This window comes from Astatotilapia calliptera, chromosome 9 (genome assembly GCF_964374335.1).
Source record: "Astatotilapia calliptera chromosome 9, fAstCal68.1, whole genome shotgun sequence".
NCBI classification, from domain to species: Eukaryota; Metazoa; Chordata; class Actinopteri; order Cichliformes; family Cichlidae; genus Astatotilapia; species Astatotilapia calliptera.
The window spans coordinates 3,764,649-3,783,373 of NC_137430.1; the positions used below are offsets into that span (position 1 = coordinate 3,764,649).

The 18,725-nt window shown below is 45.4% G+C and overlaps 1 protein-coding gene across 1 annotated transcript in view; it reads right to left on the reverse strand.

Annotated features, from left to right (window-relative positions):
* Positions 1–18,725, reverse strand: part of sspo (SCO-spondin) — a 98,343-nt gene that overhangs the window by 77,645 nt on the left and 1,973 nt on the right. Inside the window, exons 5-18 of the mRNA XM_080306443.1 lie at positions 18,457–18,680; positions 18,174–18,276; positions 15,814–15,972; positions 15,555–15,640; positions 15,288–15,413; positions 11,528–11,684; positions 8,397–8,640; positions 8,167–8,308; positions 7,932–8,067; positions 5,967–6,139; positions 5,381–5,599; positions 5,126–5,291; positions 4,732–4,984; positions 196–406 (exon numbers count right to left, since the gene is read on the reverse strand). Coding sequence (XP_080162569.1) covers positions 196–406; positions 4,732–4,984; positions 5,126–5,291; positions 5,381–5,599; positions 5,967–6,139; positions 7,932–8,067; positions 8,167–8,308; positions 8,397–8,640; positions 11,528–11,684; positions 15,288–15,413; positions 15,555–15,640; positions 15,814–15,972; positions 18,174–18,276; positions 18,457–18,680 — 2,399 coding nt within the window. The remainder of the gene's footprint in view (positions 1–195; positions 407–4,731; positions 4,985–5,125; positions 5,292–5,380; positions 5,600–5,966; positions 6,140–7,931; positions 8,068–8,166; positions 8,309–8,396; positions 8,641–11,527; positions 11,685–15,287; positions 15,414–15,554; positions 15,641–15,813; positions 15,973–18,173; positions 18,277–18,456; positions 18,681–18,725) is intronic.

The following is an 18,725-nucleotide window of genomic DNA, read 5'->3' on the forward strand; positions in this document are numbered from 1 at the left end:
TCCTCTGTTCACCAGCTGTTTGAAATAAGCCATGATAGCACCCTACAGATGTTGAATAAAAAGTAGTGTGTCCACTACAGAGGACATGCATTAATAGGCAGGGCCTCGGGAGGATATGACTGGAACAGAAATGAATGTGATCATAAACCTACAGCAACATCTGCATAAACCTGCACAAAAAAGGTTTTCACTCACTAGTAAGACAGTCCCCTGTGGACACACACAGCCAGACAGGGGCTCTCTGCAGCTTGACTGCATGACGCTTGAGCCCTGCTGTTGGCCAGGAGGGTCCAGGCTCGAGCAGGTGAGGAGGCAGGAGCGTGGGGAGTAGACCAGAGTGCCGGGGCACTGGTTCACCTCCTCACAGAGCTCTTGAGTGCAGTTAAACAATCCCTGCTCACACACACTATGGAGGGAAGAGACGAGGGAGTGGAGTTAGTATGAACATCTACTGAATGGTATTACCAAGACATTATAGGTCTATTAAAGATTATTACTGAAACGTTGTTATTAACAAGTTTGGTTTAGCAGGTGAAACAGTGAATACACTATAAAGCAGACTTCATAGTGATGACACTAAACTATCATCCATACATTTTTATTCTCCTTTAACAGCAGCTGAAGCGTGACAAGAATCACTTAATGATTCACTTGAATCAACAGCCAGTGTTTTTCATTTAACGTGCCCTGATATACTGTATGTCATTTACGATATCTGCTTAATGATTAACCAGAATTTCCCTGTTTCCTCATAGCAATTACTCAGGTCAGACTGATATCACCAGCTCAAAGGAAACAAGTCACGTACAAAACGGACTCTGTACAGACCAACATGTCCCAATATATTAGAAATCAGAGAGAAACTAATCTGAGCCGTCGGTAAGTTACTTAAACCCACAGAGTAATGCACACTGCCGTTACATGGTAAAGAAATGCAATGAAATCAACCTATCCTGTATCAGCAAGCAGGAACATAGAGTGATTTCATCAGAGCTCTTGCACCACCAAGTAGGCATCACGCTCTTATGTGCATCTATAGTTTGCAGTTGCAGTCATTTAAATACAGTGTCTTGCAAAAGTATTTGGCCCCCTTGAACTTTCCCACATTTTGTCACATTACAGCCACAAACATGAATCAGTTTTATTGGAATTCCAGGTGAAAGACCAACACAAAGTGGTGCACACGTGAGAAGTGGAACGAAAATCATACATGACTGCAAACATTTTTTACAAATAAATAACTGCAAAGTGGGGTGTGCGTAATTATTCAGCCCCCTTTGGTCTGAGTGCAGTCAGTTGCCCATAGACGGTGCCTGATGAGTGCTAATGACTAAACGGTGCACCTGTGTGTAATCTAATGTCAGTACAAATACAGCTGCTCTGTGACGCCTCAGAGGTTGTCTAAGAGAATATTGGGAGCAACAACACCATGAAGTCCAAAGAACACACCAGACAGGTCAGGGATAAAGTTATTGAGAAATTTAAAGCAGGCTTAGGCTACACAAAGATTTCCCAAGCCTTGAACATCCCCCGGAGCACTTTTCAAGCAATCATCCAGAAATGGAAGGAGTATGGCACAACTGTAAACCTACCAAGACAAGGCCGTCCACCTAAACTCACAGGCCGAACAAGGAGAGCGCTGATCAGAAATGCAGCCAAGAGGCCCATGGTGACTTTGGACGAGCTGCAGAGATCTACAGCTCAGGTGGGGGAATCTGTCCATAGGACAATTATTAGTCGTGCACTGCACAAAGTTGGCCTTTATGGAAGAGTGGCAAGAAGAAAGCCATTGTTAACAGAAAACCATAAGAAGTCCCGTTTGCAGTTTGCCACAAGCCATGTGGGGGACACAGCAAACATGTGGAAGAAGCTGCTCTGGTCAGATGAGACCAAAATGGAACTTTTTGGCCAAAATGCAAAACACTATGTGTGGAAAACTAACACTGCACATCACTCTGAACACACCATCCCCACTGTCAGATATGGTGGTGGCAGCATCATGCTCTGGGGGTGCTTCTCTTCAGCAGGGACAGGGAAGCTGGTCAGAGTTGATGGGAAGATGGATGGAGCCAAATACAGGGCAGTCTTGGAAGAAAACCTCTTGGAGTCTGCAAAAGACTTGAGACTGGGGCAGAGCTTCACCTTCCAGCAGGACAGCGACCCTAAACATAAAGCCAGGGCACCAATGGGATGGTTTAAAACAAAACATATCCATGTGTTAGAACGGCCCAGTCAAAGTCCAGATCTAAATCCAATCCAGAATCTGTGGCAAGATCTGAAAACTGCTGTTCACAAACGCTGTCCATCTGATCTGACTGAGCTGGAGCTGTTCTGCAAAGAAGAATGGGCAAAGATTCAGTCTGTAGATGTGCAAAGCTGGTAGAGACAGACCCTGAAAGACTGGCAGCTGGAACTGCAGCAAAAGCTGGTTCTACAAAGTATTGACTCAGGGGGCTGAATAATTACGCACACCCCACTTTGCAGTTATTTATTTGTAAAACATGTTTGGAATCATGTGTGATTTTCGTTCCACTTCTCACGTGTGCACCACTTTGTGTTGGTCTTTCACCTGGAATTCCAATAAAACTGATTCATGTTTGTGGCTGTAATGTGACAAAATGTGGGAAAGTTCAAGGGGGCCCAATACTTTTGCAAACCATGTATACGACATAAAAGTTGGGCTAATGCTAACTTGTGCAGATATTCACAAGGGTACAGCTAAATTCAAATTACCCCAGTTATTACAGCCAGGCTCACAACGTCAGGAGTTTCCAAAGAGACCGACCTGTCCTCACTGATGAACAGGCACAAATCTGTAACAATGCGTCCTCGCCTACCGCACTCATAAAACGGGACTTTGTTCATGAAACCGGGTCAGTATGATACTGTAGCTCTGCAGGCGATGATGATGAAACATGCTTACTTCAACTGAGTCTTTATGACCGGTGGCGAATGATAAAAGCTGCACTCAGATAGCCATAAAAGAGAAAGGGCTGCTTTTACAATGTACTGTTAAAAAACAACAATCAGAAAAGCAATCATCTATATGAGGTCAAAGAAAAATGACACCTAAGTAACTTCATTAATTTCTGCTTTCTTCAGAAGTGTAGTATACCAGATTAATCCGAGGACATCAGGGGATACTGATGTGGTCAGTTAAGTAGCAGAGGGGCTGTTGATCAGTTTTGGGGTTATAATGAAATTAACTGCATTAGAGAAGCAACAATGAGATTCCCCAAACAGGAGGCTTTTATGGTGGAGGACAGGTAGTCCAACTCAACCAGGGTGGTACATCAATATGTGTCATTGCTGTGTCTCCCAGCACACTCTCAAGAGCTTGGAGGAGATTCAACACAAATTGCTTTTCAACAAAAATTCTCCCTTAGGTAACAAAACTGTGTTGTGACTCTTTCCCCTCATTCAAGGCCGCCCGCATCGATCGAAAATTGTTGACTTTTGCTTAACCGGGTGAATGGAAACTTTCTCTCAGTTGAACATGGAACACACACAGTCACACACGTGCACTGACACAGACCTACACTCACCCCCCAGCCCCTCCAAACGCCTTCGAAGCTCATGTCTTCTATGTTGTGAGATCTGATGATTTATGTGCTGAGGTGTTTTTTTCTGTTCTCAAACTGATCTCCCTTTTGGAGCTCAGTCTGGGGGGGTCTTTCCTCATGTTGTGCATTTTCCATTGTCATACCTCTCTGACCTGTCTTTCTGTATGGTCGGAAGGGTAAGATGGCACTGGCAAGGCTGGCAGCCTTAACCCAATTTCCCTCGGGATGATCCATCCATCCATTCGCTTCCGCTTATCCTTCTCTGGGTCACGGGGGGTGCTGGAGCCTATCGTAGCTATCGTGGGGCCCAGTTTGATATTTGGCATTGTCAGTTGCCAACTAGCAGGAATGACAGGGCTACCACTGGTGCTCTGTGCTTTTCAGAGCAGGTTCACCCTGAGCACATGTGACAGATGTGAAAGAGCCTGGAGAATCTGTGGAGAGCTGCCTGTAACATCATTCAGCATGAACAGATTGGTGGTGGGTCAGTGATGGTTTGGGGAACACATGCAGACCTCTACAGGCTAGGCAGCGTTTAAGTATCAGGATGAGCTTCTTGGAACCACTGTCAGACCCTGCGCTGGTGCAGGCAGTCCTGGGTGTCTCCTGCTGCACGGCAATGCCCGGCCTCATATGGTGAGAGTATGCAGGCTGTTCCTGGAGGATAAAGGAATTTACACCACTGACTGGCCCTGACCTCACTTGACCTAAATGCAACAGAACATCTGTGGGACATTGTGTTTGACCTCAGTGTACCTCAGAATGTCCAGCAGCTCAGTGCTGCCCTGCTCCTGATCAGGGAGGAGATCCCCCGGACACCATCCACCACAATGGGGGCAATACAAACTACTGAGTACCACTGCATCTTTTATTCACTTTGAATTTTGGGTGTCTTTGAATTTAGCCATCTGCAGGTTGGTAGTCTTCATTTCCATTAAATCATGTTTCGTCCTCTGGTTCCTGACCAGTCCATACCAGTATTGATATCCAGTATGATTTTTTTCCCCACTGAGCTCTGATGCATTTACGAAGTGTTTTTTTGTGTACATCTGCATCTGTACCGTGGATTTAATATTTCATAAAAGATTTAAAAATTCTCAATCTAAACGTATTTCATGATCAAAGTGTGTAGCGGCAGAAAGGTGAGACAAACTCCTTGACTACATACCAGGTGTTGCAGTTATTTTGAACCATGGCCCCAGGTGAATACATCACTGCTCCTTGCATGCATGGGCACAAAGAGATGGGAACACACTGACCCTGCTGGTCCTGCACAAGCCCTGGTGGGCACTGGCAGCCTGGAACACACAAGCTTTGACTGCGACTGTCATCACAGCTCCAGCTGTGTCTCAAATCTGAGCATGAGTTCCCACAAGTGCGACCGCACTCCTGGTACACCTGACCCCCTGAACACTGCATTGCTGGGGAGAAAGGAAGAGATAGCGTAGCAGAGCATTGGTTTTAGCACACTGTATCAGAAAAAACATTCTTTTGGTCTCTAAATAGTAATAACTTTTCCCTCAAAGCCTCAAAACAACACAAACAACGGTCCTCCAGCTTACTGCAGAAGGTGCGGTTGCGCCACTGGACCACAACACCTTCCTGAGCACAGTGTCGGGCATAGGCAGTGAGGACGGTGCAGTGACAGGATCCCTGCAGCACACAGCTGCAAACCTCTGACAGACAGAGACGGAAATATGGCTCCCTCTCCACCACGTCGTGACACAACTGTAGAATCAGAGATGGAGGTGCAAGTGTGAACAAAAGCGAAGGCAACAAACTCGTGAGAGATGACCAGAAGTACCCATCACACTGACCTGAAAGATGGGGCTGTGGAGGACAGCACACACAGTCTCTGCATACTGCCGCCTCTGGGTGTACGTGGAGCAGGCCTCTGGTGCAGCTCCTCCAGGCAGGGTGCAGAGCGCTGTTGTGAATTTCGCCACAAAGGATGTCACGCTGTTCTCCACATCTCCTTCTGGGGTGGTAAAGTCGTCACGCTGGTTCCAGGTCAGTGTTCCACACAGGCCGCGCACCTTGTCATATATACCCATGTCCAACAGAGAAGGATTGATCCCATGTTATGGAATTGCTTGAACATTGTGTTTTATGGTAATTTTACAGTTTAGTGCCTACCACCTGGCCCTAGCGCGCTTCTCTTTGAGATTCCACATAATAGAACGTGTCTTATTTCTTTGCAGATCGCAGGTTGGCTCTGTGACAACATTATGGTTGGGGCATTTCTATATAACACCCACTTAAATGATGTTATAACTTGAGGGTGACATCTGTACAGCTAATTTGCTAATCTGCAGAAGCTACCTTGGGTCACTAAACTGGACCTCTGAACCATGTTACAGTTGGACAGTATATTGAAAGCACTAGGAGTAGTTTGAAGATCACCTTGTTTCCAAAGCCAGGCTGCAAGGTGATGAACGCCAAGGGTCCATCTAGGTACCACAGAATCTGGGCTCCAAACATCTGGATGAGCAGAAATGAGGAGGAGGCCTTAAGCACAGCTAGATCCCCTGTTACCAAGGGCACCGCTTCCTTCTGGCCATTCAGTGTCACTGAACCTGAAGGTAACAATATCAGCTGTAACCAATCAGAATGCAATCAGCACATTCAATCTAAAAGTCCAAGACGCTCTACAGTGTCTACTATAAAAACCTGTTTGTGCTTTGATTGCACAAAAATGCTGCACTATGACGCAAGCTGCAGCCTGCAAGGTTGTAAAAAGAAGTCCTTGCAAAAGAACCAAAAACTGCAGTTCCTCAAATAGCCACAATCTTGCACCTTTGCCCCAGGTGAATGCGTTTGCAACAACTACATAAAACTATGTTATTATTTTTTGTAAATAACTGACTTATTGATAATGGCACCGGTTCTGACATAAACGGTAGTAACCAGACCGAAAAGCAGCGCACATTTTGGTGCTTTATTTTGGTGCTTTTTTGTCCTGAGATGTGATACACTTTGGATTCTAGCCAATCATTTTACCTTTCCTAAGGATAGTAGGCGGGCCCAGGTACGTACGTTCTTTTAGAGCAGAGCTACGAAGAAGAAGAAGCTTTGAGCCAGGAGGGAGGGGGTGAGTGATTCCTTGAGTGATTCGCTTAGGCTACGATTCAGCACAGGAAGGGAGGGGGTGAGCAGCTCAAACGTGCTGTTAGCATGTTAGCAGAGCGATGCTACTGTGAACCGAGGAGCTATTGTCTTGATGTGAGCTTCTACTCAGGGTTTTTTCTTCCAGTTCAGTGCAGAAATGTTTTCGTTAAGAAACTGGCTGTTGTTTTTTTTCACACAGTTTTAATTATAAGCTAGATATATTTCTACTAATGAAATTAGTTTGCTAACAGCAACAGGGATGAGTCAGTGAGTCAGTTGGGCTTGTGAGTCATTAAAGTGATTCTTATTGAACGATTCGTTCATGATTCGCGCATCACTACAAAGGAGGTAACATCTCGAATCTGATGAAACACCTTTTTTTTAAAAGCAGAGAAATGCACTGTATTTGATAGCTTGCTATCAAAGACCGAGCACATCTACTGCGGGTGTGGTGCCTGTTATCGTAGCCGGAGTTAGCAACATCCCCCAAAAACACGAAGAGGAGAGTCCTGGCCCCTAGCCCTGCCAGTGTAGCAGAAATGATGAGGATGATGATGCAGCAGCAGCCGTTCTTCTCTGCGTGAGAAGCTTAATGTTGTTCGTGTGTAATTTACGTTGAGTAGGCTAACCACGTTATTACATTAATGCATGTAAGGTGAACTAGCAAACATCATCATAGCTACATGCGGCTGTCCTCTTGTTTGATGGCAGATACTCCCTTCACCCTGACTAAAAAGGCTAAAATGGCCAAAGAAAAAGTGGAAAACAGCTAAACATGAGAGGTTTTTGGACAAAGTTTGTGTTTTTTCCATTGTTTAAGCACTGCTTCCAGCCAAGAGTGATACCATATATGCCCCATAGCTGCAGAAAAGGCTAACATTGTTATCTTTTTACAAAAAAACAGATGAACATGAGAGGTTTTTGGACAAAGTTGGTGTTCTCCATTCTTTAAGCACCGGTTCGAGCACCGTTTAAGCACCGGCACCATTTCAAAAGTACCGTTTTGGCACCGGTTTTGGATAAAACCTAAACGATACCCATCCCTAGACATCGATGGGTATATAGTTAAAGTTATCAAACTGGACACAAGCTTGTTTGTGATTTTGGTGTTGTTTTTGTATACAGTCGATGGTCTAAAGCAGCATTAATTGCTGGGTAAAGCTGTGTTGTGAGCCTAAAGAGAACAGTAAGAGAAACAAACTACTAGACACATCTAGATTTGATTTCCTGTGATCTATCAAGCAAACCTTCATACCATACCGGTGTCTGTGATGGTGACTGTGGTCCGGAGAGCTGTTACTGACATCTCCTTTAGACACCCCCCTCCTCCTTCCCCTCCCCCTGCCGTACATTCTCCACAGCGTACACTCACAACTACCTTCCTGTCAACAAAGTCCTGAAAACACACAGAGAATAAGAACAAAGTAACAATGCACAAATCTGCCTCATAGTGTAAGCAAATGTGTTTGATTGCATTTCTCTACACATGGCTCACCTCCACAGCAATGAAGGAGCAGTCGCTTCCCTGCAGTGAGTACCTCTTTTTGTCAAAAGTGGTCACCTGTAAACCGCCCATCAGGGCGCACTCTGCCGCACACTTCTCCCCAGTACACTGCCACTGACCCGAGCTACACACACTGTCAAGGTAAAGGCAAAAAAAGTTGCACATAAATGGGGAAAATGGGTAAACGATGAAGAGTTGACAGGAAAAGACTCCCTCCTCACCAGGTGTTGCATCTCTGTTGTATTTTGTCCCCTGACTGGTATGTGCGTCTGCGATGAAAGCAAGGACAATCATCTCTTTTCAGACACCTTCCCTGGTGAAAATAGAGGCCTGGAGGGCACTCGCATCCTCCAACACACTCGTCCCTGCACTGGCCCATGGCTGCGGGGGGCTGTGGAGAAGTACAACTGGGAGGACAGGATGATATGCAGTCTGAAAACACCTGACCTCTGGGACAGACACGGTCTGAAAGGACAGATAAAAGAGAGAAAGCAGCATTATTATAGCGTGATTCTCATCAGGACAATATTGACAATCTGACAGGCTGTGTTACAGATTATATCAACTTCTGTGTGGACACTGTGGATCCCAAAAAACATTTTGTGCTTCTCCAACAATAAGCCCTGGGTTACCAAAGACATCAAAGAAACCCTGAACAAGAAGAAAAGAGCTTTCAGAAACAGTGACAGAGATCAGCTGAAACTGGTGCAGAAGGAGCTGAAAGCCAAGATTGCAGAGGGTAAAGAGTCCTACAGAAGGAGGCTGGAAAGCAAACTGCAGGACAACAGCACCAGGGAGGTGTGGAATGGAATGGGGGCCATCACTGGCCTGAGACAAAAGAGAGGTGTTGGGATGGATGGAGACGTCGAAAGTGCAAACAACCTAAATCTGCACTTCAATAGGTTTGACTGCCCTGCGGCTCCTGTCTCCACACCCAGCTCTTCCCATCTTCTCCTTTCTCCTCCCCCCTCTCCTGCCCCCTCAGACCGTCTCACCCTGTCCCTCTCAGCAGATGACATCAAAAGAGAATTGGGCAGACTCCACTCCAGCAAAGCTGCTGGCCCTGACGGTGTCAGTCCCAGGGCCCTCAGGTGCTGTGCTTCCCAGCTGTCTGGAGTTCTACAACAGATCTTCAACATGAGTCTGGAAATGCAGAGAGTCCCATCACTCTGGAAGACATCCTGCCTGGTTCCTGACCCTAAAAAGATCAACCCGTTGACCCTCGGTGACTACAGGCCAGTGGCTCTGACTTCACATGTCATGAAGACGCTAGAGAGACTCATCCTGATGCGTCTGCTCGTGGAGCCCTGGCTGGACCCCCTGCAGTTTGCCTATCAACCTCGTATCGGCGTGGAGGATGCCATCATCTACCTGCTGGACCAGGCTTATTCTCATCTGGACATTGTTGGGAGCACTGGGACGGTCATGTTCTTTGACTTCTCCAGTGCTTTTAACATGATCAGACCATCACTGCTGGGGAATAAGCTCACAGAAATGCAGGTGGACGCCCCACTGGTAGCTTGGATTATGGACTATTTAACAAGTCGACCACAGCATGTCCGACTGAAGAGCTGCCGCTCATTGTGGGCTGTATCAGGGATGGACAGGAGGAGGAGTACAGGAGTGTGGTGGACAGCTTTCTCGAGTGGTGTGAGCTTAACCACCTACAACTTAACATCACAAAGACAAAAGAACTGATCATGGACTTTAGGAAGCAGGCTCCTCCTCCTAACCCTGTCACCATCAGAGGGGCTGATGTGGAGATCGTTGAGGACTACCGGTACCTGGGGGTACACTTGGACTGTAAACTGGACTGGACCAAGAACACCAATGCTATCTTCAAAAAAGGGCAGAGTCGGCTTTTCCTACTGAGGTGACTCAGGTCCTTCAATGTTGGTAGGAAAATGCTGACCATGTTTATCACTCGGTGGTGGAGAGCGCTTTGTTCTTTGCAGCTGTGTGCTGGGGCAGTGGGGTGAAGACAGCCGATGCCAACAGGCTGAACAAACTGATTAAAAAGGCTGGTTCTGTCCTGGGTGTCAGACTTGAGAACCTGGAGGAGGTGTCTGAGAGGAGAATGCTAAGAAAGCTTGTTTCTATCATGAATAACCCCTCCCACCCCATGCACGCCCCCATGATGGACCATCGGAGCACACGCAGCAAAAGACTCATTGCCCCGAAATGCAGAACTGACCGCCACAGGAAATCCTTTGTGCTGGTGGCAATAAGACTGTATAACTCTTCCTTACTCTGTAGGTGATTTTCCTGAGACTAATACCAATGTTATTTTGTTCCCTTTCAGACCGTGCGATATTACCCAACAGTACCTTATTGAATATGTGTTTCATCCCCCCATTATACGCTGCTACTCCCTTTATTCTATTGCACAATACTATGTCACTTTCTAGAATCTCCTGCACTGATAGTTAAGTTATTTACTCTCCAGGATCCAGTCATATATATTCGTTAGAGTTATTTGATACTATGTCTTGCACTATCCTACTACTGTATATTACTGTATACTACTATTATTATTGTATATATTTTATATCTTATTCATCTGTTCCTCTGACTCTCCTGCTGCTTTGAGCAAAAGAATTTCCCTCGGGAAAAATAAAGTTATTCTTATTCTTATTAAAGAAGAGAGGTTCCCTAACCCTAACCTAGCCAGAGATATTCAACTCAATTCAATTTTATTCATGCAGCAGTGACAGTGGGAAGAAAAAACTCCCTTTTAACAGGAAGTAACCTGCACCAGACCCAGGCTCAGGGAGGGGCGTGGCCATCTGCTGCGACCGGTTGCTGTGAGAGAAGATATGGTTGCTTACAGTTTATAATAATGTGCTGTGAGTCAGCACTGCTTTGGAACTCAGAGAGAGTCCTACGTATAGATACTGTTAGTGAGTTCAAAATAAAGTTAGAACCTACAGACCCTAAATTAAAATCCCGGTTTCTGTGTCAAAGCATGTGTCGTAGCATTTTATGGATGCTTCTGGCTAACCAAGCAGATAGCATTAGCTGAATAGTCAGTAAGTCTGGACACAAATTATATACCATGACACTACATTACCATATTCAACTGCAATATAGAGACATGAGGCTCCTTACAACCAAGAATGCTGAAACAGAGGCTTCAAAATGTGAGTCAAACCAATGAGTGACATCATGTTGGCTACATTCCCTTTTTTATATCTATGATGTTAGCAAACTTTAGCTAAATGCTGTGTAAGCAATTTTACTGAATTGATCCACTGACTGAACACCCAGTCGTCGCATTTATCAGATGTAACGCAAGATCACTCTGAGAGCAGAAGGCAGGGGAGGACAGAGGAGACGTGAGACATTTCCTTACCACACAGGGTGGGTGTCCTCCACATTAAGATGATGTGCTGTTGGGCACACTCTCGGGCGTAGCTAGCCAGGGTGTCACACACTGCCCCCTCCCTCTCTTTGGCTGGCAGGCTGCAAAACAGGTAAAGACAGGTGTCTATGTAGGCTGCTGGGTCCAGCTGAAAGACACAGAAACACAAAGTGATCTTACAGGAAACACATTGTTTGATATGGTTGTGTTATTATTGTGACATTATGCTGTTTACTTATTGTAAACTGTGCTATCAATCTATTTAAATTTAGTGTTTGAAGTCATAAAAGTCAGCATTGTTAACATCTTGTTAAATGTGATTGTCAGTATAGTTTTAAGATATTATAATTATAATAAATACACCTTTGGCTTCAAGTAAAGACAGGGGGAAATAGACAATTCATGCCTTATTTACCACAAGTTAATCACACTGTATCTATAACAAGTCATTGGTCTTTAATGCAGTAAGTACAGCCCTTCCCTTTCTTGGAACTGTGACAGTGAACTTGGTCAGTTATTTACCTCGAGTAGCTTTTTACAGCCTGGTGTTCAGAGAAATGTACATTTACACAACATGTGGTCAAAAGTTGACATAAACTCATCAAGGACGTGAATGTCATGGAGTTTTTCATGGTTACTTTAACCTGCATCTTTAATGACTTTATGAGACAAATATCGGAAGCATAAGTTTAAATTCATTTGAGATTTTCTCTAACACACACACGAGCTTTTTTACTTCGACCGGCTCAAATATACACCCCTGCTAATATTTGATTAAATGCTCCTCAGCACTTGGCACCTTAACCAGCCATCAACACACGTCACATTTAGCTGGATAAATGCCCTCCTGGGTTTTAATTGCACCTTAGAACACACATGCATCAACACTACAATGAGCGGGTGGAGGGAGGTTTGGAGTCTTCTCCCACCCCCATTCTCTGCGGCCTGCTGGAGCGGGAGGGCTAGGAGGAGTTGGCCGTCCGACTGCGGTCTGGAGTGTGGGGCCTCCCTGCTGCTACGGAGTCGGGGCGGTCTGCCTCTCCCCACCGCAGGGAAAAGGGTAACACCACCTGGGTCTGGGTGCAGTTCCTCCCTCCAGGGGCAAGGTTACCTAGACCCGGTTTGTAGAGTACGCTTGGGGAGTGTGATCGTGTGTACAGCGTCTCTTTATGTCTGTCTCCACGTTGGTTGAGTGTGGAGTGAGTGCATATGAGAGCATGGGGGGGGGGGGGGGGGGGGGGGGAATGGATGTTTGTGTCTGTGTGTGCCTGTATGTCTGTGTCTATATGTCAGGTTGGGTATCAATCAGACGCCACCTCTCTGGGGACACCTCAGGCCCTCCCAGGTTTGGAGGTCTATCTCCCCCCACCACCACTTCCCCTGCCAGTGGCGGACTCCCTCAGGTGTCGGTGCGTTGGTGGTTCTTTGTGTCTGGGGGTGGGCGTCCAGGTACACACCGGCTCACTCCTTGGTGGCCGCTTATCGGGGCCTGGAGCCTGGGGCTCGCTTGGGCCCCTTCGGAGGTGGGGTGCTCCCGGCCTCTCGGCCTGGGGCTCGGTCACTCAGGCACAGCTGGGGGCCGGCGGAGCTCATGGGCGCGTCACTGCAACTCCCCCTGGCTTCTGCTCCGCGGCTGCTGAGTGAGCCCTCATCTGGGACTCTCCTCAGCTCTTACTGGGACAGTGGCGCGGCTGCCCCTCTGTTGGTCTTCCTTGGTCTCTTGTGTTCTGGGGGCCTCTGGATGTCTGGAGTTTTGATCTCCTCCATACCCGCTTCACACCCCGGAGGACGGGGCTGTGGCCCCCCCCCACACTCCCTAGCAGATCGTTACATGGAGAAACCTTTGGAATACAAGCGCGCTGATCCACACAGGTATGCACACGGGTGTTCACTGCTCGTAGACCCAAATTACACCTTTCTTGGCTGCTACTTCGAAGCACATCTGTCCTGCGTGCTGCACAACAACATTGAATATTTAGTATTTACTGCTGTTTACACTTAGCTAGATTAATGCGATGGTGTTGTGTTTAGTATGTTGCTTTGTTTTTTTTTTGCTTGTTTTCTATTCTTCTCTCAACAGGTGATCCAGGAGATTTTTATTTTTTTTCTCCCCCCTTTCTCACTGTCCCTCTCCCCTTCTGTTTTTCCTTTCCTTCCTCTTTCTTTCTCCCTTTCCTATCCCTCACTCATGTCTGTCCCGTCTGTAACATCTGAAAATAAAATATAATAAATAATAAAAACAAAGATCGACCAAATGGACCAATACGGCAATGCCACGATGATCCATTTGGCAAAGTAAATCCATTGGGTATCCTTGTTGGTCTTCAGACAACAATTCTGATGGCTAAAGAACCAAATGGGACAGGCAAAAAAAAACAAAAAAACATTTAGCTGGATAATGGACCATTCTTCTTGGCAGAACTAGTAACATTCATTTAAATTGGTTGGTTTCCAGGCACATACTGTACTTTCCGCACTATAAGGCACACTTCCTTTTTTTTGAGAAAATCCTTTAATTTTCTCAAAAATCGACAGTGCGCCTTATAATCCAGCTCACCTTACGTATGAATTCTGGTTGGGCTTACTGACCTCAAATCAATTTTATGTGCTACACGGCACTCAGAAATCTGTCAAAAAATGTTTCAGCACGACTTTGCTAAGCTATGAAGCCGCCCCACTTGATGGATTATCGGAGCATCACAGCTACCGTAGTCAGGAGCCTTGCGGAGTAATCTGGGTCCTAAACTCCATCTCAGTGTCAAACGATCACTGCGGCATCATGAGAGTTAAAAACTGTCTAAATTCTTTCATCTTTAATAAAATGATCAGCGTTGCTGCTTTACCAGGTGTAACAATTGTCCTGGGATGAACAGGACAATTAGGACCATTGTCCTGTTCGTCCCAGTTGCATCCATATTTCAACCATCTGTTGATTCGAGGTGATGCTGTGAGATAGTCCACCTTCTTAATTGTTCCGTCTACTGTGTGACAGCCAAACAGAGCATGGTACTACCTCCACCATGCCTGGAGTTAATACAGTGTTCTTAGATTTGAAAGCTTCACTTTTATTCCTCCAAGCGTACGTCTCGTAACAGACACAAAAGGATCTGTCTTTGTCTCGTCTGACCATGAAGGTCTTCTCCAGAAGCCAACCGGCTGTGCAAATAGAAAGCTGCATTTTTTTCAGTCAAGCTTGAAGGTTTTGAATTTAGAGTTGAGACTTGCCATCCTCTCAGTCTGTGACAGTAACGGATTGTGTTTGCAGTTCATGGCAGGCTTGGTCCTCACTGGTTCCTGTGACATTCTTGACCATCCTAACCAAATATCCAAAGAGAAACTACCAGTTGTAGTTAAACATGCTCAATAATGACAAGTTAATAAGCTCTGTTCTTGTCAAGTTCAAAACGTTCAGCACGCTTATTAAAAAACTTCAGTGAATGTAAGCACAAATTCAAACTTGCATGTATAATTTTCACCCTTGATTTTCAGAAAATATCAAATAAATTTAAACTGTTGCATCCAATATTTGCTTCATAAGGTCATTAAAGATGTGGGGTGTGCAATCATCTCACCCTGGAAAAAGTCCACATCAAAAAAAACACTAAAAGCCCCAAATTCATGCCATGATGGTTTTATGCAAACCTCTGACCTCTAACAACAACTGAAGATCACACTGCAGCACCTAGAAGCTAAAAATCCTGTGAAAAGAAAAGGTATGCTATGTGGCTGAAAAGCATCAGAGGTCTCTGACCTGAGGATGGCAATGAGTGAAGGGGTTTTCCAAGAGTCGGCGGCACACTGACTCTGCCTCCTGACGTAGCGCAGTGTCTCCTGTCACGTCACAGCTGTGACCAAGCTCAGCTGCATCACTGCAGCCCTGAGGGAAGCATGGGACACAGTCTCACTAATGCATTTCAGAAAACACTGCCAATATGGCCTGTCTCATAAAACAAAGTAATAATGACCAAAAAAAAGCCTAAAATGTTGCAGTTAAAGTTAAACGAATTCACTGCAGTACTTCGCTGTGTTGGTCCGGAACTTTCCATGAGTTGCCAAAGCTGGCAGCATACTGGGACACGGATCCACCCGTTGTGGTGAAATCATCTACCGTGGACAAACACATAAAGGTTAATAATGTAAAGCAACTGCGTGTGACGGGTAAAGTCTGAAAGCACACATAGCAAACAAAGTTACATCAAGAAAGAACGACTTAGATATGTAGAAAGAAAGGAAAGCCTTCTTTGATTGCAAGTGTGTCTGTACTGTACTTCTCTCACCGTCGGCATTGTTGTTGTAGATTCCACATAACCCCCTGGTGGCTGCCATGTGCTCAGCGGTCACTGTCAGGTATACTGTGTTCACCAAATCAAACTTTACTCTGACCCCCAGGCCACTCTCCACAAACACAAAGTCTCCCAGCCAATGCACACTTACTCCTGCAAGCAATTAATACAAAGTCACAATTTTAGATACAAGCCAGTGCACAGAAATGTGGAGCTTTTAATGTCATTTTGTCTAAGGATGGAAATGAAAGGACATTTCTGCAGCACTGAATGTGGACAGAGCCGAGTAGCCTGTGTTGTTCTCAAATAGGAGCAGCTTGGAACGAGCAGTCAGTCACAGCAATTAGAGGCAAATGGCTTTGGTCTGAAACGTAACTACAGTGGGGGAAATAATTATTTGCTAAATTAATAAGTTTGCTCTCTTAAAAAGACACAAATGTTCTCTCATTTTTATAATACTTTGATTTTAATGGAAAGAAATAGAATAGACAGAAAAAAACTCATAAAAGATGTTATTGCGTCAAATAAGCCTTATGAAACTTCCCATTCGTGGGACTAATAAAGGTATCTTATCTTGTCTTATCTTAAGTTTTTGATCCGCAAGCAAAACATAACTTAGTACTTGGTGGACTACTCTTGTACTTGGTCACCTCACACCTCAGGGGGGATTTTTGCCCCTCCTCTTTACAGCAACTCTCTAAATCCTTTAGATTTCTTGGCTGTTGCTTAGTAACTCAAAGCTTTGTAGGACTGACGTCTGGAGACTGTCGAGACCTCTCCATGACCTTAATCGGCTGCTTCTTTAGCCATTCGTTTGTTGTTCGTTGGTGGTATGTTTTGTGTCATTGTCGTGCTGGAAGATCTCAGGGAAGAAGGTTTCATTCATGAGCTCATGGAAGATTCTCCTGTCAGTGTGCTGAAGTCTTCCTGTACCCTTAGCTGAAAAACATCCCCAAAGTGTAATGGTGCCACCTCCTTGCTTCACTATGGGGATGGTGTTCTTTGGGTCATCATATGCATTTCTTTTACTCCAAACATGACAAGCTCAGTTTTGGTTGTATGTGACTACAGCACTTACTCCCAAGTCTTCTCTGAGTTTTTACATCTTCACTGTCAAACTTAAGATGGGCTTCTACAGGTGCCGTCCTGAGCAGGGGGGACCTTGCAGGTGCTGCAAGACTTCAGTCCGTTCCAGCCTAGTGTCCCAACTGCCTTCAGATGATTAACAAGCTTCTTCCATGCATCACTTTTCTCATCATCATCATGACACTCCAAACTGTGGGCAATTAATGATCATTTTATATTTCTTAGAATTCCACATAACTGTACCAAAAGTTGTCATGAAGCTTCTCGGTGATGGTCTTGTAGCTCAGTCCAGTCTTGTATAGATCTATGGTCTATAGATGTCTATAGTCCCTGCTTTGACAGCTCTTTGGTCTGGCCCATGGTGTTGGAGAGGTTAGAGCAGGGGTGGGCAACTCCAGGCCTCGAGGGCCGGTGTCCTGCAGGTTTTAGATCCCACCTTGGGTCTCCACACCTGAATCAAATGATTAGTTCATTACCAGGCCTCTGGAGAACTGCAAGGCATGTTGTGGAGGTCATTTAGCCATTTAAATCAGCTGTGTTGGATCAAGGACACATCTAAAACCTGCAGGACACCGACCCCCGAGGCCTGGAGTTGCCCACGCCTGGGTTCGAGTGTCATTCATGAGCTGACATCAGGAGTATCTGTTATTTATTGAGAGCCAGTCTCTCAATGAGTAGAGATATGCCTGCACTTTGAGAGTTTGCCAAAAGGTACCCTAACAACATTTAGACAAAGAGAAGCAATGGCATTCTGTCTGATTAAGTAAAGGTTGAACTATTTGACCATCTTTCCTCATGTTGTGTGTGTAGAAAACCAAGGACTAAGCAGAACCTCACTAATACAATTCCCACAGTCAAACACAATGGCTGCTGCATCATGCTGTTTGTCTGCCACAGGCACTAGGAGACTTCTGGGGAGAAATCCTTAAACACAAAACTAGAACGCTACCCTGTGTGTAACCCAGCTATGGTTTTGGGCCAAACCAGAGTCCAACTCAACAGATTCACTGCAACAGCCCCGAAAACAGCTGTGCACCAATGTTCTGCACTAAATCTAGTTGAGCTTGAACAATTTTACCAAGAACGACTGTGGAAACTTCTGGACGCTTGAGGGACCATGCTCACAAATACTGTCAAGTTGTAATTGCTGCTAATGGCGACCACTAAGTGAGGGGTGTGAATATTTTTAGCCAAGTGTCATATTATCTTATGTTAATAGTCAGACAGGAAAGGAAAGAGCTCAGAGTTATATCTGAGAATATTTTTACCATTTTGAAAAAGTGGCTGTCCGTTTGGAATGTGCAGATTGTTCAGGGTTAAATTCCTGCGATGTACTGCAACCAAGTCAAGACCCAGCATCATCCTTAGTGCCTGAAAGCAAAGAGCCACAGACAGATATGAAGAACATGAATGCACAGAAGAGGTTGGAAGGGTTCACATTTCATCACTGTGTGGAAACCTCAAGTTTTTTGAGCACTGGATTGAATTGTGTGGCAGTGAAGTTGCTTCTGTTTGATCCAAACCATCTCAGAAGTGTGTGGAACATAATACCTTACTGCAGTCTTCTCTCCCATCACAAACTGTACTGATGTAGACAGCCCAGGTGCCATCAGTAGATGAGGCCAGCAGGTAAGTACAGCTGCCCTGGAAGTGGAAGTGCTTCCTGTCAAAGGTACGGTAGTGGACTCCACCCCAGGACATGCAGGTGGCTGAGCTCTGAGGAACGCTGGCACTACCTGGCAGACCAAAGCGCATCAGAGGAGAGGTTTGGGAATCTGAAGAGAAGAAAAAGAATATCTGGAATCACCGGCAGCTGCAAC